Below are 13139 nucleotides of genomic sequence, written 5' to 3' on the forward strand. Positions count from 1 at the left end.
TCCCGTTCATATAAACCGAGACCGTCACGTGACGCTGGGCGCAGCTGATCGCGGAGGGGCGGGGCCAATCCCGAATAGAGCCAATCAGAGCCCAGCGGCGCCCAGTCCCCGCCCTCAAGTGCGGCTTCTGTCCCGTGCGGGAGCAGCGCCGCCTGGCGGAGGGGCCGGGCGCTGGGCGGGGCAGAGCCGCGTCGGGCCGGGCCGGGGGGACGCGCGGGGCGCAGACGGACCCGCCCCGTCCCGTGGCCCTGGCCGGCGGGGCGTCGGGGGCGGGCAGCAGGAGACCTGGGCCCCAGCGCAGCCTGCAGCCGGGTCTCCCTGTCTGCAGAAGGGCCGGTGGGGGGCTTGTGAGCCAGGCCAGCCCTGTGCGCCAAGTCGCGTGACCCCATGTCCCCATCCCCTAGGGACAGCCCCGATATTTGAGGCTTTTTCTTAGATAGCGGCCCCTTAGCCCCCCGCCCCGATGTTCACACTTGCTGTCTGGCCCCCCTCGCTCCAAGCTCCCGGTAGCAGATGCCCCCGGGCACAGATCGCCAGGCCCTGCCTCACTCGGAAATATACCCAATGCAGCGTGCCTGGGCGAGCCCAGCGCCGGGGGCCACAGCAGCGGGGAACCCGCCCCGGGCCCTGAAGGGGAGGCAGTGCCCGGGCGAAGGAAGGGCAATAACAACGGGCTGAGCTGTAGCAAAGTGTTTAATTTTCATGCTCGGGTGCCGGCTGTAGCAGCACTGTCCACCCACAGCCCCATGAGCGATGTGAGCTCCGCGCTGCTCAGGGCCACACGACACGATGCCGGCTTATTTTCTCCAGCTTCGCTCAGGCTCTCCATCGCAGCTTGGTGGCACTAGGACCCTTGAGAGCCTGAGTGGGGCTCTGCTTTCCCGATTAGGAGTGTACAAATGTCACCACTCGAGCCAGGTGCTTGAGCCTGACTGGCCTGCTTAAAAATAGCCACAACCCTGTGCTCTCTGGGAATGCCACAGAGATGGCTGCTGCCTGCCACCCACCCACCCGCTTCCACCTCGTCCATGGCACCAACATCCGCATCGACCCCTCCCACACTCAGGCCACCAGGGTGGAGAGCTTTGCCAACGGGCTATGTTTCAGCCAGGAGCCCCTGGAGCCTGGACAGATCTTCCTGGTGGAGATCGAGGAGAAGGAGCTGGGCTGGTGTGGCCACTTGCGGGTGGGGCTAACAGCACATGACCCAAGAAGCCTGGATGTGGTGCCAGAGTATTCGCTCCCAGACCTGGTCAATATGGGGGACACCTGGGTTTTTGCCATCACCAGGCATCACAACCGTGTTACTCCAGATGGCTCGGAGGCCCGGGTCCAAGGCTTCCTCTCAGACCCCTACCTGCTCATAGAACAAGTCAGGATTCCCCGAGACAAGCTAGTGGGACGGAGCAGGCCCAGCCAGTACAGCCACATGCTGGATGACTTGTACAAGACAAATGTGCTGCCCCCGACAGCCCGGAGGAGCAGGATTGGGGTGTTGTATGCCATCCGGTCTGACGGGATGGCAGACATGCACATCATCATCAATGGAGAGGACATGGGACCGAGTGCCAGGAGCCTCCCTGCCTCCCGCCCACTCTACGCAGTGATTGATGTCTTTGCGTCAACGAAGAGCGTCCGTGTCATTCAAGTGGAATATGGCTGTAGGTATCTGTGTTTCCTCCCCTCCCTGTAGAACTATGCTGGACAGGCCCCCTCTGGCTGGATCAGAGTTCAGGAAGGTCAGAGTGGGGTGAGGCTCAAAAAAACTACTTACATCCAGTAAGATTAAATGTCTCAGTCTACAAGGGGCACAAGCTCAGATACCATGGTGCTGGGCATGAGACTGACAGATTAGACAGGAGAAAGCACTCATTTCCTGCTGGATACAGCTTTACCCCTGAAAATCAGACCTAGCTCATTTCCCCAACACTCATTTCTCTGACCTTCCATTTCCTGCATCTCTGACCTCTCCATCTTCTGGCACCCTGGCCTTGTTGCCTCTTTTCTCTACACTCCGGAGGCTCTCACCTCTGTATCCTGATCTCCATGGCTCTAGTTTCTGCCTCCCTGCCCTGCCCACCTCTAGTCCCCGAGCTCCTCCTGACTGCTCTCATTTTTGTGACATTTCCACGTTGGGATCAGCTTAGAGAGGCAGTTCTGGGCTGAGGTTTGGGTGCAGTGAGCTGAAACAGTGTGTTGCCATTTATGTGCTGCAGAACTTCCAGGGACTCCTGTGTTACGGCCTCTGGTGAAGATGTTCATAGATAGGGATAGTGGGTATAGGACCATCCAGCCCACTCCAGTAGTGGTAAAGTCATTTCCACCGCACAGCTGTTCAGTGGGCCATGTGTGAAATTAGTTTGGTGTCTCAGTCAAACTCCTGATGGGACAGGTGGCCATGTCACAAAATCCACCATCGCTAATTAGCCACCTCGTTAGCTACCTTAGAGAGGCCAAGTACTAAGTGAGACAAGGAGACTGTGTGAGAACTCTTGACAGAAGTTAATGGCTAGTAACATAAGAATTGCTATGCTAGCTAATATGCCACATTTGTTGTAATGGAACAGTGCTTATTGACTGAGACCTGGATTCTAGATGTGAGGCCACATGTACAACACTACGATAAAACCATAGAACAATTATAAATATGGAACAGGCACAAGAGTGACTTATCGATGTAGGGGAAGCCTTCCCTTGTTTTACTGGCTTAAAGTTCAGATTATTTTGGCACCAAGGCTAAAGTCCAGTGGTTTCTCAGCTAGTTGTTTAGAGTTAGTTCTGTGAATATCCAAACACAGGGAGATAAGATGTGCTCTGCTGTGCAGGCTTTTCAGTCCTAGGATGATATTTTGAACCTGACTTGTGTATTTGCATGTGCAATTACCAATCATTAAAACTACTTTGATCTAACATGACCTCAATGCTCTAATGAGCGACTTTGGTAGCAAGCAGCCTCTCATGGTATTCCTGGACTGGACCACACCTTTTGTGGAGGGCCTGTGTCCAGCTCAGAATGTGAATAAATATCTTTTTCCCTGTCAGCCCTCTAGGCTGGAAGCTGTTGGGGGCAGTTGCAATACCAGGCAGGTTGCCTCAGGATGTTCACTCGGGCTTCGTAAAATGGCTGGAATTCATGCAGGAGGCAGACTGTGGTTCGTCTCTCACTTAACTTAAAGCTTCAGTAATTTCTATTTCTGCAAAGCTTTCTTAGCATATAAAGAGTTTTACTGCCCCTGTTTATTGGCCAGGAGCCAGTTTGCAGAGTAAACACAGAAAGCAGAAGCTGCCACCACTGGTGATGCTTGTGTGTCTCAAGGGAGATTCAGGGCGAGTGGACATGGGGAGGAGGACACTGCTGCAGATAGCGACAGGGAGACTTCTTACCTAGTCCCCTGGTCATAACAACCCGAGCGCCCAGTGCCCCCACGTTAAGGTAAACAAAACTATCTGAAAATACTCCCAAGCTCAGACACATCCTCTGAACAGTGGTAAGATGTTTGGGCTCAGCAGTGCTCTACTTGTATCTCTGCCTCAGACTGCACCTCGAATTCCTAGAAGTCACCAGCACTTACGGCAGCCATTTTACACAGAGACATTGAGCAAGAGTTCAGATTAATCACAGCTGACGGGTTCTTAACCACAGGGCTGACACAATGGCCAGATCATTCTGTCCTTTGAACTCTCCATCTCTCTGAGATGGTCCTGTAGTCAGGGGTGGGGCACTGTAGCAGGATAACATGGGGTGAGCAGGCCTTGCTGCTGCCTAGACTGTACTAAGGATAGCGAATTCACTCTCCAGGAGTTTCTGGTGACTTTTACCAGAATAACTCAAATAACTCAAAGAATTAAGAAAGAAAATGTCTAGAAGCACCCTGTAGATTTTATTTTTTCTGTTGAGTACCTTACAGGGAATCTGATGGGACTTTGGGGGGCGGGGGTGCGATCAGAGCCTGCAGCCCAGCAGGAGCACTGCTGCAAGGGAACAGAGAACTCACTGACTAAACCAGCTCTAACCAGTTAATCGTAACACTGTTGTGAAACCAGTCTCTTGGGGAAACCCCAGCCAGACCTCTGAGGCATCCAACATTCAATCCTGCGTGTTTGCTAACTCAGGGACAGGAAGAGAGAGAGAGAGAGGGGAGGGCTGGGGAGCAGAAGTTCATGCAGAGTTTAGATGAATTAATAGGGCCTTTTCAAAATCCATCATGAAAATGCACCAGCACAGGCACATAAACTGCTCTCCTAGCGTTTACTGGGAGGATAGAAAAGTAAGTACTTCCATCCTTCACTCTCGTGCTTCTCATCAGTAGCTCTCCCAAGGGGCAGCACTATTTGCCAGGAGAGCCTTGCCCCAACATAATCAGCAGGCAGATCTTTGTGAGTCTGAATTAATCGTGCCCTTGAAGCAGATTAATCTGCTGCTGTCCCAGAACAAACTGCCTTCTAGGAGCCACTGTCCTCTTCTCTTCTGCGACAGTGCCACCTCCCTCCTAAGCTTGGGGTGATTCAAATGCCCTCAGAGCAGCAAGCTCAGCTTCTTCCTTTCCTTCCTCTTTCAGTCCCTTCCTTACAGACCCTCTGTAGACTGGTCATCCAGAAGCACATTGTCCACCGATTGGCCATTGATGGGCTGGACCTGCCTCCACTGTTGAAGAACTTCTGTAAATATGAATGAGATGACAAGATCTCCTTCAGCAGGCAGGCTCTTCAAACTTGCAGACCCTGTGAGTGACCAAGAATGGCCTTCTAGAAAGGGATCCATGCTTCCAGAACTGCTCTTCCATCTTCAACCAAGGAGCCCCAGGAGCAGAGGTGACCCCACCCCCACCCCACAGCAGCTGACTGGAACCTCAGCAGTTACACCCATCCTGACACACATTGTGCCATGGAAGTCTGCTGTGCCATAAAATGGCACAGAGACCACTGGAATGGCAGAGCCTTACAGCACAGACAGTCGATAGCAGAAGGGAAGGAATCGCAGCAGTGGGGGGATTCCCTGCACACAAAGGGACATGGAGGTATTGGTGCCAGATTGTTGTTATAAAAATGAGAGGATAATAAAGTGCTTCAAAACAGAAGCAAATTGTTGGGAATACTGGTGTGGCCTAGTCTCAGACTCCTCCACATAGCAATGGGGAGAGGGTGGCACAGAATATCCCCCTGAGGTTGTGTCAATTTCAGGTACTTCAGAGTTAATAAACTTGCCCTAACCAAAGGAGTTGGGGGATATTCACTTCCCATCAGCATCCTGCATAAGAAGGTTCTGAAGGGACAATCCAAGTAAATGTGGAGCCCTGGCTGCTTCTTCCAGGCACAGAGGGACTCAGAGCCATTAGAAATGGAATAGATGAAGCAGGGGTATAATTCCCTGCTTTGCAGGATCATGGGATCTCAGTGGGGATGAACAGAGAGTTAGAATCATGGCATAAGCCGGCAGGGAGGTCAGTGGCTTGCTGGTTCCAGTGTGAGGTAAGGTCAGGACCTGTGATGCTGGTTCTAGAATGGGGAGAGGTCAGTGCTGGTACATTATGGGGAGAAGAGGCACCAGCCTGAGTCCTACACTGGCAATGTCTTATTTTATGAAGGAAAAAGCTTCTTCGGGTTTTTTAACTTCCATCCAAGGTAACTGCTTTTCCTTCCAATATGGAATCATTTTGTACAGAAACCAGAAAGTGATTGGAAGGTGGCTCAAAGATCTGTTTGCTGCATGGCAAATTTACCCATCAAATAGAAGATTTAGGATTAAGGGCTTGTTACATCACAATCCACACTTCATATGGAGGCCCAAATAAAATACCACCCCGAGGTAGCATGTAAACAGGACATGACTAGATCATAATTATCTCAGCAATCCCTGCTTTGTACAAGGCCTTTCCATGGTCCAGGAAGTTATAGTCATATAGTCCTATCTGCCCTGCAAAACCAAGCTGCATATTAACTATGTCAAAGCTCCCGTAATTGAGCTCTAATCCTCCATCCCAATCTGGATGGGAGGTGATTCCACCCCCACCCTTCCCCACCCCCACCCCTAGCTGTAGATTAGCTGGTCCATTTGTACAGATAATACACTCTTGATGGGCCAGCGTCGCTCTGTCCCACAGTAGGGCAGCAACATCCAAGTCTGCAAGACCTTCCTTATTAAATTCCGCAGGAAAGCCTGCCTGCTACCCCTCAGAATGAACAACACACTCTCCATGTTCAAAGCACTGGCCAAATGTTAACTAACTCACCACACTATGGAGAGGGGGCTGAGAAGAGAGGCTAATGGCCTCAAGCCCAACTCCTTTCTTTCAGCTGGAAACAAAGAGAGCCAGCACCACATGAGGATCAGTTCTTTGCAGACTATGTCTGTCAATCCCACCAATGGCTGGGCAGGTGTTTGCACACACAAAGCAAGCCTCTCTTTGAAAATCGGGCCCTAGCTCATTAAGAAAAAATACAGCAGAGCTGGGATTGGAATGCAGCTGCCAATGCAATGCGCGATCACTCACCCATGCGGCTTCCAGCTCACAGGGTGGAGTGGGATGCAGGAGGAGAGTGTCTCCTGAGCCCTGCAACTGGAATGAAAATTACACCCTAGTTCTCATTCCACTGGTGTAATTTCTCTTAGGAAAGATGTTTACTTAAAAATAGTGGTGAATTATTTCCAGTGTTTCACATGTAATGGTAGATGTAATGGACAGCCCTGGGGTATGAATGCAGCGGAGACCCTGGTACAAACTATATATATTGTAAATCAATTCTGCCACAAACTGACTTCTTGCTCCTCAGGCACCTATCTAGGAACATGCAGGACTACATTTTCAAAGCTAGGCCTCAGATTTGCAATTTCCAGTGCTGGGGCACACCACAGAATGTTAATGTGCTCAATTACAGAGCACAGCGAGACTCCTTTGAAAGCATGGCCGCTTTATTTTAGTGGTTGAAAGGCTGTTTGTGCACAGACCTGCCTCAGCCCTGGAGCCCACCTGTTGAGGATTGGCAGAAGCCCATTCTCCTACACTTTATCTTTTCCTTCCCCCTCACAGATGCCAGCAGACAGCTCCAAGTGGCAAAAAGCAACCTACTAAGTGTTTATCAGTCTGGGGAGACATCTCTTCCTGCTGGGGTTTTGGTTCCAGGAGTGCTCAGACGGAAACCACAGGAAATTGCAGCTCCTTCACACATAGAAGCAACCCTTCTGTATCAGGAGAAGGCACTAAAGCAGCCTTGTAGTGGCGCCCAGCAGACTCCAAGGTTCCCTCTCAGTAACAGATCAGGGTACAGGGACGCAAGGTGGGAGCCTTACAGTGGACACTACTGTGGAAGGTACTCTAGAAAGTTTCCCCAGCATAAACAGGATGAGATCTCTGTATGGGATTATCCATCTGAACGGGTCAGAGACAAGTGGCCATGTGGCCCCTCTGGCATGTATCCAAGTGCCTCTGTGAAAGGATATCCTCCAACTCAGCAAAGGAATGGGCAGCACGTTGGTGAGCTAGGCAGCCCAGGGGGAGACTTCCCACTGGCTACCTGTGGATTTCCTCCCAGAGGTGCTTTTCTTATGCCCATAAAACTCAGTAAGAACAGAGGTGGACAGTCAGTGCAGAACCCTCCTCCAGACATCTGCATCCTCACTCTTGCCATGATGATAGCTGGCATCCCCACAGTGCCTGTGCCAGGGATTAAAGAGGAGGATCTGATCAGAGCTGCACAGAACTTCATGACAGAGAATCCAGAGCAAGGTGTACAGGGGGAGATAACTCCAAAAAGGACAGGGGATGCACAGTTCTGGAAGACAGACAGACCAAGGAAGAGGCCAGTAGACACAGGCTTCCAGCCCCTTTCCATAGCACACTTTGAGAAGTAAAGCCAAGGAGAAATTCACAATTCAAAGCAAAAGGCTTTCACGAAAATATTGGATGCTATATTTACATAAAGGAGATTATATTACAGAACTCTAGCTCAAAAGGAAATATCTAACCATACAGTAGTTCTGTTCCCGTGAATGGAGTGTTGATTCGGAGGTTAACAAAACTGTGAATGAACCATTGATAAAAAAAAACCACAACCAATTTGATGTGACATGAATAAATCAGGCTAGCTAGGATGGGACAAATTACTTACCTAAATAGCACCTTCTGTCCTATTCCCTCACCACTCCCTGCTGGCCGGTACAGAATATTATATCTACATATCCCTGCCCCCAGGGTCTCCTTGCCTGAAGCTGCCAGAAAGGGACCGCACACCAACCCATCCATATAGCCCCATGTCATGAAACAGCTCTTACTGGCTGGGACTGTGGCTGCTCTCTCCTCTGCATGCCCCCTTTGTCCCATTACAGTACATGTCCCACTACCGTATATCTGATTTCTCCACTTCCCAGTTTGTCTTCCAGTAACTCTAATTTCAGATTTACGGTAACATTGATTTGTTCCCTCCTCCCATGTCAGTGACACGCCTGTTGATGATAGAGGGCAAATTTAAGAGTTGCCATAACCAGCCAAACCACTCCAGTGCTCATAGCAGAGGCTGCAGATAGCAGCTCCCTGGTAGCATGGGTTGCTACCCTCCAAGGTTTGTGGCTCCTTAACAAGCAGGTTCAGTTAAATAATTAGAGGCAATGAAGTGAGATGAGAAAAAACAAAAGATGTGGTTTCAAAACAAAGGTCTGACTTCACATGAGCAAATACTGCTCTACCAGACTAGTGGGAAGCCCGGGGAACCACAGGCTGGCTCAGATACACACACCACAACAGATACACACCTGGGACTAAACCATATGAACCTTGCTGCAATAACAGATAGCAAAAGGATCCCATGAGGGTCTGAATGCATGAACTATGGTTCAGGCAAGTTAGTCCCAGGTATTACCCTCCTCCCCAACTCCATTCCCAGCAGGGTTTCCTGTTGGCTGGGCCAGAGACAGACTTCCTACCTAAGTCCACTTCCTTAGGTCTCATAGGCAAGAGGAAGTGTTCACCCAGTAGATATTTAGGATCTGAAGCCAAAGGGGAAAAACTACCATGATGCAGATTTAAGGCTCACATTTATAGTTTCTAAGGAGAATAAAGTGGAAGACATACCACTAGAGAAGACATACCACTAGATTACATTTTAACAGACATTTTTGTAGTATTTCACACCTCACTTCTCCCAGAGGCCCAGAAAGCTGGAGAGTCACACCTTGAAGAGGCCTAGAGCAGAGGCACAGAGCTCTCCAGTTCTCAACTACAGCTTCACCTGAACATAAGGTCCAATCCAGCTATCGGCCAATTCTCGGAGGGTGTTGTACCTCCGATCAAACTCCTCCCTGCTGCACTGGGTAAGAAGCCGGCTAATCTCCGCTGTAAGAAAGGACACTGCTAAGGATTTATCCAGAGACTCATTCCAGGAGCTTTTCAGAACCTCCAAAAGGCCATCAGTCCCATTTTGCCCTGCCTGAGAGATATTAGGTTCCTTCTGCCATTGCTCGCTCAGCATCTCTGGCTGTAAGATCTTCTTATCAGAGTTCAACACAGCCAGGATGTGCCTGCAGGGCAGCTGGAAAGCTTGATTGAAGTGGCAAGTGCAGCTTTTCAGGCCCCTTTGGTTCACTTTGTGGGTGTCTTCGAGGATCTGTATATTGACTATGTCTTCATTGGTGCCTATGAGCTGCACAGACTTTTGTGCCACTGCAAACTCGTTCAAGCATAGTCTGGCTGCAGGCTCTGTGCAAATGTCTCTCAGTGACTGCCTGATGCAGTCTTCAGTCTCTTGGTTACACGCCACATCTTGGTCACCCTTTGGGTCTTCAGTGATGATCTCCAGTTTAATTTCATGGGATAAAGTATCCAAGGGGCTCTGAGGGTTTGCTAGCTGGTTCTGCGGGGCAGGCAAGGGATTCTGAAGAACCAGGGGATTTGGAAGGGAATTCTGACCTGGCCATTTCTGATGAGCTGCTGTGAGATTGAGAGAAACTGGCAAAGAATACGGAGCTGGCTCGTTCTGAAAAGGGAAGATCTGAGGGGCTGCCAGCTGATTCTGAAGAAGCAGGGGGCTCTGAGGAGCTGCCAGGGGATGCGGAAGAAGAACCAGGGGATTTGGAGGGGAATTCTGACCTGGCCATTTCTGATGAGCTGCTGTGAGACTGGGAGAAACTGGTGGAGAACTCTGAGCTGGTTGATTCTGAAGAGCTATTTGGGGGTTGTGAGAGGTTGGTGGTGAGTCCTGAGCTGGCAGGCTCTGAAAAACTGTCTCAGTAGACATGGTACTGCTAAGAGGGTTAACAGAGAACAGCACAGCATCAGGTGGCCTCTTTGAAACACACTTCTGGTAGTGTTTCGCCAGAGAAGTGATGCAGATCTCCAGAGACAGTCCAGTGCAGAAGACCTGGCTTAAGCCCCGTGTGATGATCTCCAAGTCTTTAAAATACTGATTGCATTCCATCCAATTCCTCCATCTATGCATAGCCCATATCTTGTCATTGAGAAGCCAGTGAGTATGAAGCTGGGGAAGCAAATCTGGCTTTACAAAGTCACTCAGGATGGTATGCATCATTTTCAGGTTGCTTTCAGTGGCTGCACACATAGTGTTCCTCAAGGCATTTAAGATCAGTCTCTCTGAGATGCATTCCAAAGACATCTGATGAATCTTCTGCTGCAGGTGCTTGCATACATGGAAAACAGATAGCTGCACCTCTGCAGATGGGAATGCTTCAGAAAGCGTCTGCAACAATCGAAAGTGTGGATCTACCAGAAAGGTCTTAATTTTCTTCCACTCAGGGTTGAAGGCCTTGAAGGTCCTATACATGTGAGCCAGGCTTTCTGCAGATTCTTTAGCTGGGACAGCAAAATGAATTACCTTTGTCATCTCACCCTGCAGCTTCAGGAAAGGTCTGTCCACCATGAACATATACAGAGCTTTGCCCCGCGGATTGTGGGTTCTGTGGATGAATATGACATCAGGAAAATGCACAAATATGTTCCTCATGAGGACGGTCTGGAAGCTGATAGAGTCCAGCTGAGAGTTTTTATCTAACTGATAAGCGACCAGGGAGCCACAATCAAAGCTCAGCAGTTCCTTCACGGTAACGAGGGCCATTGTTAATATGAGGGGTCTATTCCCCCTTTCCTTACAGCATTCAGCCCCGACTCTCTTTATGACTGGGCGATTCCCTGTGATCCATCCACGCTGGGAATGCCAGGGTCCTGGTGACCATCCCAACAGCCACACGGCCTCGGCGGGTGACGGGCCTACTGGGAAGGCGGAAGAAGGGCGGAGTTAGACGCTGCATTGCGCGTGGCCAGCGGCGCTCGCCCACATGGGCAGACACCGGGCCAGGGAGCCACAGAGCAAAGCCCAGCTGCGGGGTGCCACCGGCAGGGGGCAGCACATCTCTGGCGGGGGGCAGATCGCCCCCCCCCCGGAACTGGACTGCGGAGGTGGGGCCAAGGGAAGGGAGAGGTCCCGGCATGCACTGCTCCAGCCCCGCCCTCGTGTGTGTGGCGGGGTGGGCAGCCCCACCTCCCGGCATGCACTGCTCCAGCCCCGCCCTGGCTGTGCGCGCGGGCTGGAGAGGGGGTGGCCCCACCTCCCGGCATGCACTGCTTCAGCCCCGCCCTGGCTGTGCGCGCGGGCGGGGGAGGGCTGGCCCCACCTCCCGGCATGCACTGCTCGAGCCCGGACCCTGCAGGAGGCCTCCGCACGGCGACAGAATGTCCCGGCGTGCCCCGCTCCCGCCCCGCGCCGCGCCAGGCGCCGTCCCGGCCGCTCTCCTTTTCTCGCCCGCTCCCTCTCACCTTAACACGGCGCCTGGTCCGTCATCGCCGCCATCTTCTTTGCTTGGCCCGGGGCACAGACTGACAGCCAACCAAACCACCAATCATAAAGCGGCTGTTCCGGAACGCCAGCCAATCAGAAGAGATCCCGACTCTCTTCAGGCGAATACACCAATCAGAGTACAGAGAGAACGGACAGACTAACCAATCAGAGTATAGCATGGCCGTGAGCGGGAGTCCGGTCTCCATGGTTACACGTCCTCCAATGGGAGCGGTGAAGAAGGTCCCAACAACATGTCTCAGACCTCCGCTGGGCTGGGTCATGTGACCCCCCCCCCCCCGACCCCAACCAGGCGGTGCTGAGCGAGGGCACCGGGGGGGGGGAGGGGACGCGGGAGGTTCCCGTCCAAGCGCCGCTCAGAGCAGGGCCAACCCCCAACCAAACCGTCCCAGCCAGGGCTGTGTCACGCCGGGCCTTAAAAACCTCTAAGGCAGGAAATTCCACCCCCCCCCTCAGGAGCCCATTCCAGGGCTTCACCACCCTCCTCGGGAAACGGTGTTTCCTAATCGCCAACCTAGACCTCCCCCACTGCACCTTGAGACCACTGCTCCTCGTTCTGTCATCTGCCACCCCGAGAACTAGCCAGCTCCATCCTCTCTGGAATCCCCCTTCAGGGAATTGAAAGCAGCTATCAAATCCCCCCTCACTCTTCTCTTCTGCAGACTGAACAATCCCAGTTCCCGCAGCCTCTCCCCGTAACTCATGTGTTTCAGTCCCCTAATCATTTTTGTTGCCCTCCACTGGACTCTTTCCAATTTCTCCACATCCTTCTTGTAGTGTGGGGCCCAAAACTGGACAAAGTACACCAGATGAGGCCTCACCAATGTCGAATAGAGGGGAATGATCACGTCCCTCGATCTGCTGGCAATGCCCCTACTTATACATCCCCAAATGCCATTGGCCTTCTTGGCAACAAGGGCACACTGCTGACTCATATCCAGCTTCTCGTCCACTGCAACCCCTAGGTCCTCTTCTGCAGAACTGCTGCCAAGCCACTTGGTCCCTAGTCTGTAGCAGTGCAGGACTCTGCATTTGTTCTTATGCACTCAAAGTTTGCTGGAGTTTACAGCCAGCAGCAGTAGGCCCAGCCCACCGGTAGCTGGGGAGGCTCAGGCCAACCTCTACCCCCAGCAGAGGTGGATTAAGGTTTTGTGGAGCCCAGAGCACGTTCCATTCTGCCTCTTTGCCCAGCAGCCTCCCCCTCCCCCACTACAGCACACAACCACTTTGCTCCTTTCTCCCCACCCCCTGTGGCTCCAAGACCAGAGAAGCTCTGTCACTCCCTCCCCCAGGCCCCAGTTGGCCATGAGAGCTGCCCTCGTCCGCAGCAGGGAGTCTGG

General features: G+C 52.0%; 3 protein-coding genes across 4 annotated transcripts; 2 read left to right on the top strand and 1 right to left on the bottom strand.

Moving 5' to 3' along the window:
* The first annotated feature begins 402 nt into the window (after positions 1 to 402).
* NEURL2 (neuralized E3 ubiquitin protein ligase 2) lies at positions 403 to 5050 on the top strand. Its single transcript, XM_074970317.1, has 2 exons — positions 403 to 1661; positions 4560 to 5050. The coding sequence occupies exons 1-2, from the start codon at positions 986 to 988 to the stop codon at positions 4673 to 4675; spliced, it is 792 nt and encodes a 263-aa protein (XP_074826418.1). The 5' UTR covers positions 403 to 985; the 3' UTR covers positions 4676 to 5050.
* Positions 5051 to 5501: 451 nt separating this feature from the next.
* SPATA25 (spermatogenesis associated 25) lies at positions 5502 to 7849 on the top strand. The gene is made up of 2 exons (XM_074970067.1): positions 5502 to 5622; positions 7029 to 7849. The coding sequence occupies exons 1-2, from the start codon at positions 5502 to 5504 to the stop codon at positions 7847 to 7849; spliced, it is 942 nt and encodes a 313-aa protein (XP_074826168.1).
* A 91-nt stretch (positions 7850 to 7940) lies between these two features.
* ZSWIM1 (zinc finger SWIM-type containing 1) lies at positions 7941 to 12048 on the bottom strand. 2 transcript variants are annotated; one of them, XM_074970422.1, is made up of 2 exons: positions 11760 to 12048; positions 7941 to 11213 (listed from the first exon to the last, which is right to left on the bottom strand). In XM_074970422.1, exon 2 carries the CDS (start codon positions 11059 to 11061, stop codon positions 9211 to 9213), a length of 1851 nt encoding a protein of 616 aa, XP_074826523.1. In that variant the 5' UTR covers positions 11062 to 11213; positions 11760 to 12048; the 3' UTR covers positions 7941 to 9210. The 2 variants fall into 2 exon arrangements, with proteins under 2 accessions (XP_074826523.1, XP_074826522.1); XM_074970421.1 differs by having other exon boundaries at positions 7941 to 11216.
* Positions 12049 to 13139: the final 1091 nt, after the last annotated feature.

The sequence above is a fragment of the Natator depressus genome, chromosome 13, assembly GCF_965152275.1.
Source record: "Natator depressus isolate rNatDep1 chromosome 13, rNatDep2.hap1, whole genome shotgun sequence".
NCBI lineage: Eukaryota > Metazoa > Chordata > Testudines > Cheloniidae > Natator > Natator depressus.